At 34.8% G+C, this 18,810-nt stretch overlaps 1 protein-coding gene across 1 annotated transcript in view; it reads left to right on the top strand.

The window, feature by feature from the left end:
* The first annotated feature begins 573 nt into the window (after positions 1 to 573).
* The window catches only part of LOC140136902 (voltage-dependent calcium channel type A subunit alpha-1-like), a 471,089-nt gene continuing 452,852 nt past the window's right edge, over positions 574 to 18,810 (top strand). Inside the window, exon 1 of the mRNA XM_072158531.1 lies at positions 574 to 1,041. Within this exon, the coding sequence (XP_072014632.1) occupies positions 1,038 to 1,041 (4 nt within the window). The 5' untranslated portion in view covers positions 574 to 1,037. The remainder of the gene's footprint in view (positions 1,042 to 18,810) is intronic.

The following is an 18,810-nucleotide window of genomic DNA, read 5'->3' as shown; positions in this document are numbered from 1 at the left end:
AGCTCCTTTATGTATGAACACCAGAGCTCCTATCTCTCCATGTCAATGCCATCTACGACCAACTTCCATCACCAGCTAATTTGAGACTCTGGGGAAAGACCAACCTTGGATCTTGCCATTTATGTCATCATAATAACTGCACTCTATTCCATATCTTAAATGGATGCAACTTGACGTCACATGGATTTGTCAACTGTTTGCCATTTTAAATGTGTATACTTTAATATACTTTATACCAACAATTTGGAAGTTAGGATGTCCAAATGTTTCCATAATTCCATAATTTTTTGACCATATAGCTATCAATCTTGGAACCGAATCGGTTTTTTTTCTAAGTTCGAGAAAATATTCACCTACTCTTATATACTTTATAGCAACAATTTATCAACTGACGTAACCTTTCTACACAAACAAACCATGAAATAACAATGTTTTCCTTTAAGTAACAAACTTTTCTGGTGCGAAGTTCACGGTTCACCTGTCGCTATGGATGTTCTTTCACTGGTGGTGTCAAATACACAACTCCCGAGCGAAGAAAAAAGACTTCATGCTGTGCTAAATTTCTCTTGTCTTGCCACCCCGTGCTCGACTGCTTCCATCTCTCTCACTCATTCCTGCACGAAGATGTTTTGATGTTTTGCATTCGGTTCGATCATTATCAAGGTCTACTGTATATCATCCCAGTCAGTGAGGCAGCCATCCAACAAAGCCAATCCGTCGCGACCAACCCGACCGTCTACGCGCTTTGCTCATAACTATTGCATGCAGTCACTACCAGTTTTGTTTAATACCACAACACCACCCACAATAATCAAATCTTCTCGCTGTCGCTTATATCTGCCGAGCTCAGGCATGCCAGCTTGAAGAAATGTCTTTACATGTACGGAGATGTCGGCATTACAACGCAGTGCCTTTTTAAAATCAAATGGAATTGAATATATATTTGTGGATATAACGCTACGAACTTTCTTTGGAATAATATATTTTGGTACTTAGTTGTGTTGAGGAAACTTATACCAGACCTGGATACTACTAAAATGGGTAAGTATTAAACTAAAGTAACCTCGTGTTAACGTCACAGTTCATTTACTAATAATGTAAGTCAATAGTGTTATGTACGGTGAACTTATAGTACCATACATTGATGAGGCGCTTTTTATTGCGCAGGTACATTAAAGTACATTTCTTTTATAGATTTTGAGTATTGTTAAAAGCTGTTAAAGGCTCTGTGTCTCCTCGCATTTTTCAAGTTAAGTGATATCATTAGCTATATTCATAACGTTATAATTGTTTAGTGAAATGGACCAAATATAAAAACGTTAATAAATTTTATTACTAGTAATTACCAATATCCAGTGGCGTAGCGACCGGGGGCAAGGGGGGGGGGGGGGCACGCCGAATTGGCCAATTCAGTATCGATTCTGCGCCCCTCAAGGCGATGAATGTCAAAATTTTCGCGCGCTTCGCTCGCATTTAGGCACAAAATAATTTGAAACTTCAATTTAAGACCGATATTCAACTTAATTATAGTGGTATGCCCTAATTGTCCAAATTTTCGCGCGCTCAGCGCACAATTGTTTCAAGAATATGGGGCGCCATGTATCTTTAGCCCTGGGTGCCACAACCCCTAGCTACGCCACTAATATCTGTACATGTACCTCATATGTTTTATTACAGCATAAATTTGCGCTGTGAAACTTGTATGTTCTTTTCAAATTAAGTATTACTAAAGTTAAAGCAAGTCGACGATTTGGTATGCGTGTGTGCATGTATACATTTGGTATTTAAAAAGAATGGTATACCACTTGTATTTTCACGATTGGCATATTAACAGGTCACTACCCCATATACGAAAGTAACTTGTTTATTTTTGTGTCGCACAATAGAGTACAGAATTCAGAACAAAATACCAAATTTGATTATTGTTCATGCGCATATTTACAAGGAATTCACGCACAGTTAATTTGAGCTGCAACAGTGAATCGAAACTAAAGTCGGTTAGCGTCTGTCGTTTTGGTGCTGTCAATCTGCGTATAGGCTCTCGTCCAGAAATATTATATTGCTATAAATTTGGTATATTTGTAATTTCGTCCAGTCTAGGTCTGTAAAAACAGCATATAAGCGTGATGATTATATGATACATATGCTAAAATCATTGTTGGAAAACTGTGTCATTCATCCTAAGAATTCAGGAATGATTGACCAATTCGCATTATTTATATATCGTCAGCATTTTTTTCTTCAGGTATTTGGTACAACCGGGTACAACACACTGGAAAAATACATATTACATTGTGTGCTGCATTCAAAATTTGGTGAAATCTTTAATGTATTATACAAAACCCTTTTTATTCAAATTATTAAAATTTTGTATTCAATTTACATAATTCTAATACAAAATACACCTGTTTACACCAGGGACGCATTAAGCTGTTCAAGTTGAAATCCATACTCCCCGTAGGCCTATATGGAAGATATGACCTTAATCTCGAACATAGGGAGTATTGTTTTCAAACGGAGTCACCCATTCAGGTAACCCCATTTGAAATTCACACTCCCTGTGTGGAGGGTTAAGGTCGTGTCTTTCTATAGGAGGTGTGTGGATTTCAACGGGAGTATAACCCATAGTGAGAATAGCCAATTGGATGTGCGGATATGCCGTTCTTACTATCAGTGATGTATCGAATTATTATTTAGAAACATGTGTTTTTATAAAATATACAAAAAGATGAAAATGTATTCCATTTGTGTGGTAACGACCTGCTGGCTGCATCGACTATGACCTTGATTAACCAGTTTATCAACAAAAAAAAGGCTCAAGAATTCCATAACCATTTTTTGATATAAATTGAAACCAACTTTGTTGATTAATAAACGTATCGATGGAGAGATGTTGATAATAGTTATACCTGATAGAAATATAAATATTTATGGAGATAGAATGATATGATATGCGCAATCTGGCAGCATTCTTTCTTGGAGTATCTTGACATTAGATCTTGAATGGTTAGATAGAGCCCAGAGGATGATTTAAGGAAGCCCCATCATGCACTGCAAACGTGTTATCACCAGAGTTTCAACTGCCACTTTACTTTTCAAATCCCATTGAATTCTGTGCAAAAGATGTTGTTTAAGAATTGTGCGTGTGTCATTATTACTTGGTCGATTTCAGATCTAAAGTGATGTACGCATGAAGGATAATTCACACCTTCTGTAGGTAACATAAAATGTGAAATCGACTAGCATTGTGAATGCGTTTTTAATGTAAATATATCAGTCCAAATTCAAATTTAACCATGTCCGTCAATGCAATGTGCGCGCAGTGGTGTCATGTTCACTCACACAGCTGTGCTAACCGCAAGTCAACACAGTGGCGTGGTGGGAAGTGCTTAAATCATCCTCTGGATAGAGCCCGGGCGGGGGCACTCACTTAAAATGGGTGACGGGATGAGCGGCCACATTGACCTCCATTTTCAACTCCCTCTCACCCAATGACCCCCTGTTTTGTTTGCCTGTTTCCAAAAGACCTGTTATTTTCAAGAATTTTGGACTAATTTCAGGCATTTCATAATATAATATTAAGTTCGTACTGTATAGTCGTGCGGAAGGTTCTTTCGTGCTCATTCAAGTGTATAGAAACGGCCGTGATGCGCGTGAAATAGCGAAATAACAATTTTAAGGCAAGTCCCGAGATCTCTGTGTAAAAGCTAAGAAGCGTAATTTTCTCATTTGCATAATAATAGGAACAATGTTCCCAAAAGGTTAGAAAAGGTTGCCAGAAAACGTTTGAGTGTCGGGTTATATAAAGGGTATATAAAGGGTATAAACGTTTTCATATCATTAAAAAACATTTTTGATAACCTACTGCAAATATTCTAACATATAATGTTATTGTTAATGTTATTTAAGTGTTGACAAAATATTTGGCAAAAAAATATTTTCCAATAACATTTTGAAAACATTTAAAAAAAATTGTTGTAGTGTGTTTTCATACAAAATGTTTTAAAACGTTTTAAGTAACCCGGCATTTTAAAACGTTTTAAGTAACCCGACCTTTATGTAACCCGACATTTAATGTTATTAAAACATTTTTACCTAACGTTTATCATTATTTTTCTTCAAATTTTTCAAAAATTTTCAAATTTTGATGACTTTTTGAAAAATTTTTATCAACTGTTATATTTTGACTCAAAGTGTATCTCACGGAAAGGCCCCCCTTTTATGGTAAGATTTTCCCCAATTCCGGCTCTCACCGAAAGACCCCAAGTTTATGTAGTTCCGAACTGCTGTCCGCACATCCCGTTGGTTCCAAAGTCGAGTGCCCCCCCCCCCCCAAGATAGATAGCGTCATTTATTTTTGCCACTACAGTTTGCATAGTTTTGTTTGTGATTTTCTCAACATAACATTTTTATATCGAACAGCTTTTAAAAATAACATTTTATATTTATATCAATCTTTTTTTGGCTCTTGGGCCTGCTCTTGTGCAAGTGAATGGGCTAGTCCAGAAATTATCTGCATTAGGCCTACCTGAAGAAGACATGTCATATGTTTTACTTTAAAAACTCGGGAATTCCCAGAGCAGAATTTCATTGGGCAAAAATTGGAATTGCCAGTTTGCGGTAAATGCCCCTTTAAGTTCGGATTTCCCAGAAAGAATGTAAAATTTCATAAAGATTTTTGTGGGAAATATCGTGTCTTCTTTAGTCATTGGAATGAAAATGATACATTTTTGGGAATTTCCAAACAGCATACTTATTTTGACCCGGTTACACTGTTAGAAATGTCCGTAATTTGACTAAATAGCTAAATATGATGAAAATGGTTCAATTTTTGCCAAAATCCCCAAACTCGCTACAAACGTGCATTTTATGCTCACTTATGAATGTCCAGAGGTCATAAGTCAAGAGGTCACAGAAAATGATTTGCTTGACTTTTGTGATAAAAAAAAATCCCAAGTAAAAATTGCATTTTTGGTCAAAATTTGACATGAATCACCAAAAATCAGTGATGATGATGAAATATCAATGTGTCATGTATTCTCCATACCAAACATGAATTTTCTACTCCATTTAGCATGTTTAGTTTCCAAGAAATAGCTAGAAAAATTCTTAAATAGGTTGTTGCCATGGAAGCGGAATAGAACTCGCGGGTTACAAATTGACAACATAGCAGAAAGGATTCCCCAGACTCTTCTGAACATCTTGATATATGATTTGTCCTTTCGAAACATCTGTCTCCAACGAAGAAAAAAATTATGGGACTGACTTCCCTTCAGTATGTTTGAACAATATTTCAAATGAAGACATTTGAAACAAATGTCCTTAAAACATTCTAAATATATCTGAATTATTTATTCATTACTTTAAATCAACAAAAGGGTTATTCTGATTAATAACTTACTTAACAAAGCATAAATACATGATTCGTAATATAACGTTTTGTTTGTGCTACCCAATTATCAGTAAGCCCTGGATTGATGTACATGATAACAATTTATTTTAATTTATTTGACCATAAATCTTCCGTTGATTTATCTTCAACTTCTTCTAATTCACTCCGACCTGCGAAATTGTAAATGTTATTTTTAGTTTCGCGTGGGTGATCCTAGACTAAATTACATAAATTATGCTGTTCACAAAATAAAAATGGTTACTTGATAAAAAAAAATTTACTTGTTTGCATAAATTAAAAATGGCATCTTAGTTTATTCTCATATTCAAGGCATTGCACATAATATTCAGATAAAAATTAAACTAAAAATCTGGATTTTTAAATCGCCAGTATTTCTATATTTTCCCATGTTATTTTGCTTAATTTCCTAAACAGCAGGTGTTTTAATACACTACAAGATTCCTATTGGGGCTGCCTGCACAGGTAGACGGTCGCCAAGGTACTTAGCTGCAGTGCTGTGCAGTACCAGTGTAGTACCAGTGCAGTACCATTGCTGGTGGGTGCAGTATAGTAGCAGCATTGGTACTATGTAGATATTTGTGTGCATCAGTCAGGTACCTTGACAACGTTGTACCTATGCAGGCGGCCACAATAAGAATCTTGACGTGTACTTTTAATGCCTTGCGTGCTGTCTATAGGTGTCAATATTAAAAGTTCAAGTTTCGAGACATTTTCTCAAAATACAAATCTTGAGCTATCTTAAGAACCAACCAAACTGAGCTTGTTTGTACTCATTTTAATTTGTGAGTTTTTAAAGAAAATTTGGAGCTTGTTGTCTGCAGTCGACATCCGTGTAGAGAGGAAAGCAGCTGCTAATGTTAGCTTTGAAATGTTATCATAGTTCTGTTAATAAGAGGAAGGTGCGTAATTATTCAAAAGACATGGATTAGTTCTATAGCTATATGACTATCCCTCTTTTCTCCTCTCCCCACATGTTGCTCTCCTCCCCTGCAGTCACTTTAAACTATGCCATAGTCGAATTTTGATAAAAATATGGTATTATTTAATCATGATGAACGCATTCCGTTGAACTCAAAATTATACTGATGTTTATTAAACATGTTAAACATTAAATTATTAATTAAAAATTAAATTAAATAGTTCAATAGTAAAATGGTCATAAAGAGTTTATATAATTAGATGATCAGTCATTTTAGTGACAATAAAAGTTATCGAATTCAACATATCTTGCATAATTATAATGGCTCACTTCAATACTAAACAATTCTGATTTTGGAATCTACCAGTTTATTGATCGCGAAAACTCGAGTAACAAATCCGACTATGTACATTGGATTTTAAACAGAACTTTACCGCGGGACTTTGGTCTCTAAAACACACTGTCAATCATGCTTGTTTATCAATCCAATTTAACCGCACGTACTAAGCATGGTAGTACATGACTCGCTAAATGTACGCACGTCCATGCACCACTGCAGGCCCTGCACTACTGAGAGTTTAACTTTCGCGCCACCACAAACGTGCCGCAAATTCCATAGATTGTTGTGTACGATGTAGTTAATGGTAATGGCACGTGCCCGGAGGATTTAAACAATAGCGAGACCTGGACGACCAATCACAAGCCAGATCCCTTTAAAGATGCATTACATCATGGCCAATTTTAGTTAGGCCAGACATTGGCCTAACTCTCCATAGAGCCAAAGAATCTTAAATTTATCGCAATCCAAAGTAAGTAGTCCACTTGGGAAGCTATTAAACAGAGGGAGTATGGTGACTGAAAATATCAGATGTGAAAATCTATATCAATTGCACACAAATTAATACAAATCAGAGTTTTATGCTTAAATGTAATAGCCAGAGTATGCAAAATGGGCAAGTGGACTACGGAGAAGTCTACACTGTAAATACAGTGCTTAGGATTTAAACACTTGCAAGTAAACAAAAAACTGTCACTTATGTTTCTGAAGCATTATGTATATGATATTGGTTTTTAGAGAGGACAAGGTCTTATTATATGTGACATATTGGGCTCTTCCATTTAAAATCCACACTACCCCTGTGGAATATTTTGGAAATATCTTTCACAGAAGGAGTATGAATTTCAAATGGAATGGACACATTAGGCTGCTCTTTGTGAATTTCATACACCCTTTGTGAAAGATTCAACATGAATCTTCCACTGGGGAGGTTGCATGACATACCCGTATATTTGAAGCACATTGCAATGCATTGTGCAAATTTATGAAAAACAAAATACTCGTTTTTTACTACAAAACTGAGGTACTAGCGCCCTCAATACCACTCTCTCCATAGACTTGCATGTAAATCTGATGTAAATCTTTTTTTTACAAAAACGTCCATTACTTAAAACCCACCATACTCTTTCTCTCTGAAAATTTACTTTTATCAAGAATAATATATACGAGGGTCAGTCAGTATGTTTTAAGAGTTGACTTGTGACGTCATATGCGGATTGTTTTCATGGCATTTCTCAATGATTACATAAACACTGTACTTTGTCTTTCAAACAACACATGTAAAAATTATATCACACACATGATTACGTAACAGCATTAGCATAAAATCAATAGACTAGGGACACTGCAAAATCACGCAAAAAGGCGGGCCTTTTAAATTACAGCAAAGACACGTGTTTAAAATGTCCGAGAACAGCAAAAGTACAAGATGCATATGGCTAGTTTTGGGCAGGAATAAACACTAGGTCCTCAGTTTGCTTTTGGTAAAATATGAGACTTGCCATTAAACTTGGGTGGAAATGGAACGTTTGGAAACTTCAACAACTTTAGGGCTTGAATGGAAGCAAAATTATTCTGCAAAAATGGCGAAAATGAAAAGGCAGTTATTACAAATGACATTAATTATCTCCAAAATGAAACAGATTAAAATAAAATGACTGGTCACGTGTGAGAGCTGGTACTCAGTGCGATGATAACTGGTGCAAATCAAACAACAATCTGCGCATGCGTAGGTAGGATGACCGATACAACATGCTGGAAATGAAAAATTCCATGTAAATAGGGCCTAAAATATTACAAAATGCTATGAAAATTTTAATTTTAATATTCATATGAATTTTTATGGATGATCTCAACCTGGAATGAACAGAATAGTTTTAAAAATAAATTTCTCATTCAAACGATGGCCTCTCTCTCTGTTCCACTACTTTTTGTATAAATGTAACAATAGTGGAATAACAGTTATATTTTAATCACGGATTCAAATATTTTCTTGGGAGACTCCCGTTTTAATGTTTGGAGAGCATTCGAATGTAACAGCCGCGCTGTCCAACTCTTTTAATTTAGATATTTTGGGAATCATTATGTTAACATAGAATGTAGTGTTACACTAAAGACCCGCAGTTTAAATGTCTAATATAGTGTATTAATATGGAGCTAATCATTGGAAAAAAAACATTTTCCATTAGTTTGTACCTACATACATGTTAAGTGTCATTGAACCCACACGTCAATCTCAGCGTAGTAGCTATCATAGGTAATTTTGTTAACATCTATAGACGATTGACTGTCAAAATGCCGCTCAAAGTTAAATCGAATTCAATTAAATTCAACACGTATTATTTAAAGCGACACAACAGTCTTCATCCAAACGGGCAAGTGAGATTAGAGTATGTACTCTCATTTCCCAGATCCATGCCAACACACACATTGACTGTGTAAAAAAGAATCGTTGCACGTTGTAGTTGCTGCTCATTTTCTTTCATGCTACTCGATTAATTTGATCATGTTAACAAAGTAATAAACAAGTACAAAAGCGCTTTGGAAGCTGTGTGTATCTCTTTGATTAGATATATTTGTATTATGAAATTAATGTGACTTCATCAGCTGTGTGTTGAACTTTTAAACTCAACTTGCAATATGACCACTCAAGTTGTTCAGCATGAGTTTTTGTACCCAGGAATTTGAAGTTCATTCAGTGAGTGTACAAGCATATTGGGATTGAGGAACTGCGCCATGACAGATTATAATGTTTGAGTGATAGTAATATGAATCTATCTGTCAAAGTGCTTTAAAGAGTGCAAATGACATCATCAATCCACTGACACACTCATCGCCTATGTGCAAATATACATACTGTACACTGCAAAAATATTTTACTCAACATTGAGTAAAAAGGTCACAACTCAACAGTTGAGTAAAAAATTACTCAACATTGAGCTCATATAGGTCACAACTCAACAAATGAGTAAAAAATTACTCAACATTGAGCTCATGAGTAATTTTTTACTCAAAGTTTTTACTCAATTATTGAGTTGTGACCTTTTTACTCATTTTGTTGCAATGTACAACATTGCTCAATTTCAATTACGAAGAGATATGCACATACACGGCAAACACAAAAATCTTCTTAAGGTTAGCAACTATTTTAAACTGTTGCGATTTGGTAGTTCACAGCATCTTGCGAATGGTAGTGAGCTTTGGCAAAAATTGCATTGATTATTTCATAGCGAGTGCGTATGAGAAGAATTTAAATATCACAGATATACATTTGTAGGTCCTGTGGTTCTTGAGTTATGTTATAAAGAGGGCTGAAACAACAACACGTTTGTAAAACGTACATAACTCATTAACAACAATAAATCAAGCAAGTTTTTAAAGTATATGATTTGTAGAATGAACTTTTGCAAAACATCAAAGTGTTATTTTTCAATAATATATTGATTCAGGTAATGAAAATCGATATATTGGCTGATTCGACCAACAATACCGCGTCTACCCTTACGTTGAAATGTCGGGTTATATAAAGATCATGAATAGGTTTTTAAAACGTTATTTTTTGCACAATATATTGTCAACAGTTAAATAGCATTCTGTTAGAATGTTTTGTATCACGTTTTCAAAATTGTTTTATGAATGTTATTAAAACGTTTTTATACCCTTTTCATAACCCGACATTCAAACCTTTTCTGTAAAACGTTGTGTGTTTGCTGGGTACATGAACATGATGCATGTCCTTTACAATACAAACAAATTACGTAAAAGGCTAATTAATACAGGAGGTAAAAGGGTCACTCCATATGAAAACAAGGAGGCGTCCCACCTGACCCCTTCAGATTTGCTTTATATTGTAGTCATATGTTGTTCCTAGAAAAATATTAAAAACCTGCAAATTTGAGGTCTGTAGCTCTTACTGATTTTCTGTGGCAGCCATTTAAAGTTGGAGTAGGGGGGTCTAAATTTGGACCCAAAAGTTGCCCTTTAAATAAATGTCATATTTGGGAGTCTGTGCCTTCTTTATAAAAAGAAAGAGAGGTCTGAAACTTTATATACACACTAACTGCATGCCCAATTTGTCAAAAAATAAAAAAAAAAAAAATTCTGTAATTGCGCGTTGTGTCACGGGGTCATTAAATATGCAAGAAAAAATGTAATGTTTTGTAAACTGGCAAGTTTAGCCCCTTAAATTCACATTTTTGTCAGATTAATTATTTTTGTTATCACTAATGCTATGTATAGGATAAATACAATGCATATCCAAAAAATTGAGGTCACAACTCATTTACATTTCGAACAGCGCCCTCACGAAGATGAAATTTATTGCAAATTCAACATTTTCAGGGGGCCAAAGTCGACGTGGTCCACCTTCAAAATTTATAAAACATCACTTTTATATAACTACTAGTCTTAAATTACAACTTTGGTAAGTTCCAGTAGTTGTATAGGTTGGCTTCATATAAAATGACAAGCCCAAAGTTGACCATTTTCTTATGATTGCATGTAGTGCAAATGTGCCGAATTCGGAAGGCTTGAAAGTCAAATTAGCCACAATATTAAAAATAAATGATTAGATGAGTAGTTATTGGTCCTATTTACTTTTATTTCCATTTCATTTTCAATATATACAGATTTAATTTTCTATGGTAGCCATTTAAAGTTGGTGTAGATGAAAATTCATGCAAATTCACCATTTTCAGTGGGCCCAAAGTCGATGTGGTCAACCTACAAAATTTATAAAACATCACTTTTATATAACTACTAGTCTTAAATTACAACTTTGCCTAATCCCAGTAATTTTATTGGTTGACTTCATATAAAACGACAAGCCCAAAGTTGACCATTTTCTTATGATTGCATGTACTGCAAATGTGCCGAATTCGGAAGGTTTAAAAGTCAAAATGGCCCCAATATTGAAAATAAATGACTAGATGCGTAGTTATTGGCCCTATTTACTTTTATTTCCATTTTATTTTCAATATTGGGGCCAATTTGACTTTAAAGCCTTCCGAATTCGACACGTTTGCACTACATGCAATCAGAAGAAAATGGTCAACTTTGGGCTTGTCGTTTTATATGAAGTCAACCTATACAATTACTGGGACTTAGCAAAGTTGTAATTTAAGACTAGTAGTTATATAAAAGTGATGTTTTATACATTTTGAAGGTGGACCACATCAATTTTGGGCCCCATGAAAATGTTGAATTTACAATAAATGTCATCTTCGTGAGGGCGCTGTTCGAAATGTAAATGAGTTGTGACCTCAATTTTTTGGATATGCATTGTATTTATCCTATATATAGCATCAGTGATAAGAAAAAATAATTAATCTGACAAAAAATGTGAATTTAGGGGGGCTAAACTTGCCAGTTTACAAAACCTTACATTTTTTCTTGCATATTTAATGACCCCGTGACACAACGCGCAATTACAGAAATTTTTTATTTTTTATTTTTTGACAAATTGGGCATGCAGTTAGTGTGTATACAAAGTTTCAGACATCTCTCTCTTTTTATAAAGAAGGCACAGACTCCCAAATATGACATTTATTTAAAGGGCAACTTTTGGGTCCAAATTTAGACCCCCCCTACTCCAACTTTAAACGGCTGCCACAGAAAATCCGTAAGAGCTACAAACCTCAAATTTGCAGGTTTTTAATATTTTTACAGGTACAACATATGACTAAAATATAAAGCAAATCTGAGGGGGTCAGGTGGGGCGCCTCCTTGATTTCATATGGAATAACCCAAAAGTGATGCTAAAATAATGAAGTAAGAATTATAAATTTGAAGTAAAAACGTTTGAGCTTGAACCTAATAGTTGGCATCAGCACATGGTCCCTGGCGAGTCTTACCATTTCAGCTGTTGTTATCTACGGTAGACAACGAATGATTAAGTGTATCAGCAAACATAGCAAAGACACAGTAGGAGAGTTGATGGTCTCGTGAGATATGGAAATGGATTTATTTGTGAAAATAAAGAGCGGACAAATTCACAAATATTAATATATAACTTTTAGACTGAATTTTGTCCAATACCCAATGTCATGTTCAACAGACAATAGAAAAATGGTAAACAACAATTGGACCTCGGTAACGGTGAATTTACTATACTTTTTTGTTTTTGTTATACTGTTATATTTTGCAGTAATTTTGAAATACCATTTAGGAATTAAAAACATCTTATAAAGGGTATGTTATTAACATACCGTATTTGATATTCCTCAGAAAATCAGAAGGGCCCTATATCCTGTAAAAATGTCATGTATATTTATCAAATATAATTTTACATTATCAAACATTATTTATAATAATTATTAGCCTATATATGAGCGACCATTCAAGGCATTAGCTTTCCCCAATACAAATTATTGTGTATTATGTTCTACTTTCAACTTCTTCCAGGATCTATAATTATGGTATTTCAGGAAATTCGCATTCTTACTGAAAGCCAATCCACTCTCTGTGCACCACATTGTGCATGTTTAAGGTTACGTGACCATGGTGACCTTATATGTTCTACTTAGGATTTCGCATTTCTGATTCATTCATGAACATTATTTCTCTTGTCGGGAAAAATTCCCATTCGTTACTCACATTTTTGCACTTTTACGTGTTATAATCTGATGGAAATGGGTATTAAAATTGGATTCGTGGATCCATGAAAATAATAAAATACAATAAAAATTGATCGTTTATTTAGTCATACTTATAGAAATCAATTTCACCGAGTCACACGCACCACATTGGCCGGGACATTGACTTGGTTCGCAATTTTAAGCCGCTTCCAGACATTCCTGTATATTTTACAAGGTGTTCCGATAAAAAATATATAAATTAACATCAAAGCCCTCATTGTAATTATCCCCTGACAGCTTCTTATTACACCTGAGTGGGGTGATGAAAATGAGGTAAAGCGCCTTGCCCAAGTACATCGTATGCTATCACCACCAGGTATTCAAATATTTGAAGTCTTATCTTTTTCATCAACAAACATGACTTAAAAGATTGAAACCACTGCATGGAATAATCGCCGTCGAGTGTATGAAGTATGAATCGGGCTTTATGCATGCAATGTTGGAAGTATGAATCGGGCCTTATACATGCAATGTTGTCATTACCACGACTACGGCGACTGGTATAAAACCGTCAGCTGCCGTCGAAATAATGGCGGCTAAGTTTTGGGATGTAAAGTCAAAGTGTAACGTACTGTCTGTCGTGATCTGACGTACTTAACATGCTTTAACAACCATATGGTATGAATTCATATGGTCAGTACATGATGGTCAGTGAACTTCAAAGGGTTACAGTTCCGAGAAAACACCTGGTCAAGCAGAGTTTTTTCAAAATCCCTACAAACGAAAGATTAAAACATGACATTTTGATTTAAAGTTTGCATATGATTTTAAGGCAACGAGAATCATTCGTCTGTAATAAAGAACAAGTAAAAATAACGTTGGCTACTGGGTAGGAAAACGTCTTTGGCAAATAAATTTTTTTGACTTGGTTAGATCGTTTTGCTATCTTCAGTAGATAGCTTTTGCTATATTCAGTAAATAGCTTTTGCTATCTTCAGTAGATAACAATACTTTTTTATTTATTTTATTTATTTATTTTATTCATATTTATCCAGGGTAGCCCAATTCAGCCGATAGCTGGTCTTACATGGGGCCCTGCAATACATTTACATAACATTAAAAGGCAACAATTTTCAACATGCAATTTATATAAAATATACAACTATTAGTTACAAAATTAAAATACAGAAATATATACAATTTTCAAAGTAGAATAGAAATACATCATTAACAAGTACATGCTCAATTTTTTCGGTTTCTTTTGTAGACTAAAACTTCAGTTGATGATTTGTTAACAAAAGTTGTAATGCAACAAAGTGGTGTTGGTGTAGCCAAACTTGGCTAGGAAAACCCATCTTCAGCAAATAAATTCGTTTGGTTAGATCGTTTTGCTATCTTCAGTAGATAGCAAAACTTATATTGTACCACTTCGCTATTTTGTTACACTAAACGTCACTCTTTTGTAGACTAAAACTTCAGTTGATGATTTGTTAGCAAAAGTTGTAATGCAACAACGTGGTGTTAGTGTAACCAAACTTAGCTAGGAAAACCCATCTTCAGCAAATAAATTCGTTTGGTTAGATCGTTTTGCTATCTTCAGTAGATAGCAAAACTTCTATTGTACCACTTTGGTTTCTTTTGTAGACTAAAACTTCAGTTGATGATTTGTTAGCAAAAGTTGTAATGCAACAACGTGGTGTTAGTGTAACCAAACTTAGGTAGGAAAACCCATCTTCAGCAACTAAATTCGTTTCGTTAGATCGTTTTGCTATCTTCAGTAGATAGCAAAACTTATATTATACCACTTCGGTTTCTTTTGTAGACTAAAACTTCAGTTGATGATTTGTTAACAAAAGTTGTAATGCAACAAAGTGGTGTTGGTGTAACCAAACTTGGCTAGGAAAACCCATCTTCAGCAAATAAATTCGTTTGGTTAGATCGTTTTGCTATCTTCAGTAGATAGCAAAACTTATATTGTACCACTTCGCTATTTTGTTACACTAAACGTCACTTGATGTTGTGAAAAAAGTTGTAATGCATCAATGTGGTGTTGGTGTAACCAAACTTGGCTAGGAAAACCCATCTTCAGCAACTAAATTCGTTTGGTTAAATCGTTTTGCTATCTTCAGTAGATAGCAAAACTTATATTGTACCACTTCACTATTTTGTTACACTAAACTTCACTTGATTCTGTGAAAAAAAAGTTGTAATGCAACAAAGTGGTGTTGGTGTAACCAAACTTGGCTATAGGAAAACCCATCTTCAGCAACTAAATTCGTTTGATTAGATCGTTTTGCTATCTTCAGTAGATAGCAAAACTTCTATTGTACCACTTCGGTTTCTTTTGTAGACTAAAACTTCAGTTGATGATTTGTTAGCAAAAGTTGTAATGCAACAACGTGGTGTTAGTGTAACCAAACTTGGCTAGGAAAACCAATCTTCAGCAACTAAATTCGTTTGATTAGATCGTTCAGCTATCTTCAGTAGATAGTAAAACTTATATTATACCACTTCGGTTTCTTTTGTAGACTAAAACTTCAGTTGATGATTTGTTAGCAAAAGTTGTAATGCAACAACGTGGTGTTAGTGTAACCAAACTTAGCTAGGAAAACCCATCTTCAGCAACTAAATTCGTTTGGTTAGATCGTTTTGCTATCTTCAGTAGATAGCAAAACTTATATTATACCACTTCGGTTTCTTTTGTAGACTAAAACTTCAGTTGATGATTTGTTAACAAAAGTTGTAATGCAACAAAGTGGTGTTGGTGTAACCAAACTTGGCTAGGAAAACCCATCTTCAGCAAATAAATTCGTTTGGTTAGATCGTTTTGCTATCTTCAGTAGATAGCAAAACTTATATTGTACCACTTCGCTATTTTGTTACACTAAACGTCACTTGATGTTGTGAAAAAAGTTGTAATGCATCAATGTGGTGTTGGTGTAACCAAACTTGGCTAGGAAAACCCATCTTCAGCAACTAAATTCGTTTGGTTAAATCGTTTTGCTATCTTCAGTAGATAGCAAAACTTATATTGTACCACTTCACTATTTTGTTACACTAAACTTCACTTGATTCTGTGAAAAAAGTTGTAATGCAACAAAGTTGTGTTGGTGTAACCAAACTTGGCTATAGGAAAACCCATCTTCAGCAACTAAATTCGTTTGATTAGATCGTTTTGCTATCTTCAGTAGATAGCAAAACTTCTATTTTACCACTTCGGTTTCTTTTGTAGACTAAAACTTCAGTTGATGATTTGTTAGCAAAAGTTGTAATGCAACAACGTGGTGTTAGTGTAACCAAACTTGGCTAGGAAAACCAATCTTCAGCAACTAAATTCGTTTGATTAGATCGTTCAGCTATCTTCAGTAGATAGTAAAACTTATATTATACCACTTCGGTTTCTTTTGTAGACTAAAACTTCAGTTGATGATTTGTTAGCAAAAGTTGTAATGCAACAAAGTGGTGTTGGTGTAACCAAACTTGACTAGGAAAACCCATCTTCAGCAAATAAATTCGTTTGGTTAGATCATTTTGCTATCTTCAGTAGATAGCAAAACTTATATTGTATTACTTCGGTTTCTTTTGTAGACTAAAACTTCAGTTGATGATTTGTTAACAAAGGTTGTAATGCAACAAAGTGGTGTTGGTGTAACCAAACTTGGCTAGGAAAACATATCTTCAGCTAATAAATTCATATGGGGAGATCGTTTAGCTATATATCTTCAGTAGATAGCAAAACTTGTACCACTTCGCTTTCTTTGTTACACTAAACTTCAGTTGATTTTGAATGCAACAAAGTGGTGTAACCAAGCTTGGGCTTTCATTCAGACTGATATAATTAAATTTATACCAATATCATTATTTTTTATTTTTTATTTGATTTGTTCGGGTTTTTACAACCCTGGATAACCCAAGAAAGCCTCTATTGAAGATTATACATTCAATACATTAAAAATTATGCCAATTTAACAACGAATGGTTATTGGATCACTCTGCATGACTTCGAATATTTTGCGTGTTGACCTGTCTGTGAGGACTGTCCTCATGTCGACTGCGTGTGTCCTCCAGCATCTGACCGGTTAGAGTTATTTGATGAAGTGTTCTTTTTGTTTTTAATGTAACATCTTGTACAATAGTTGTCTGCATTTTGTACACGCATTATTCGAGTAATAAAGTTCATAAACAAATCACAAAAACAATATCAAGCACACCGTATCATCCATAGGGATATTTTTGGACAATGTGGTAGGTAGTTTACCGTTTCTTGCAACACCATTCGTCTAAATACTATTAATAGAGGAGAAAAACACATGTAGACAGATAGAACCCGAACGCAGGAAGAGGTAGAAATTAGACGACCAGACCAGACAGACAAACAGCAAGACGAGAAAGAAGGGAATAAGAAAGTGGTGTCTTCTATCCTCTGACAGATGCATTGTGATTAAGTCGTAGCGAGAACAGGGACCAAAAGTGAAGGTGAGAATGAACACTACAACGCTTTTATTATCTTGTTGTAGATTAGCTATCCAGTAAAAAATATCTAGATAAGCCCTACATCTATTAAGGTGGGACCTTTCAGCCACGAAGAATATGCAAAGCCAAAGACAGCACTAGCAGAGAGGAAGATAGAGTATAGTGTAGAAGACGGTATCCCACCAGAAATCTTATGAGGTGTGACATGGACCTAGTGCTTGAGTTTTGCAATATGCATTGTTGACAGAAAGAATATCTGATCAGTGGTCTATACTATTCTAAATATAATCCCAATACCAAAGTCATGTAGGAGAGCTAAGCTAGGAGGTATACTGCAGTGACATCAGCCTATCCTCAATAGTGGCCATTAATGATACTCAACAGAATCTAGGATAAGACCCGAACTTATATCTTCTGAGAAATATCCAGAATGGCTTCAAAGTAGGAAGAACTATTGTCAGCCACATACTGGCTCTAGAAGGATAATAGAAAGAGTGAAGGCCAAAAATCTACCAGCTACAATAACATTCATTGACTTCAGAAAAGCCTTTGATACTACAGATCCTCATGGCCTATAATATAGGATACCAAAACATATATAATTGTGGACGCTATTGGAAGGACATACAAAGCTAACTATAAACAAGATAAAATAACAGAAGTTTGCTTTTGTAAAACACATTTTATCATATTTTTAACACATTGTACATGTGTATTTGGGTCAAATATAACGATTAGCGCATCCATTGATATCCATACTTTTGTTTGATATGATGTTAATTGAGTAAAGATATAGTTCTATTATCGTTATCATGATAATAATTATTCCACTACCATGACCCCTATATATAAACTGTCTTTAAACCTAATCAGAGGTTCCTTAAAACATCCCCCTTGTGATTCTGTTTTTCTTGTGCGATCCATTTCAAACTGTAGATATGTATATAACTGTAAACCAAACATTATCATGTAAAGCTAAAGCGGCTAGACATTGCTTAGTTGTTATACCGGTGTTAGCTTTGTTACACACCCACGGATATCATAGATAAACCCTTCCAAAGGCAAGTACCCTGAATCACAGCTACTGGGCTAT

Source organism: Amphiura filiformis, chromosome 17 (assembly GCF_039555335.1).
Source record: "Amphiura filiformis chromosome 17, Afil_fr2py, whole genome shotgun sequence".
Taxonomy (NCBI): Eukaryota; Metazoa; Echinodermata; class Ophiuroidea; order Amphilepidida; family Amphiuridae; genus Amphiura; species Amphiura filiformis.
Note: the sequence above shows the minus strand (reverse complement) of the source record. Positions and strands in the feature narration are given on the sequence as shown.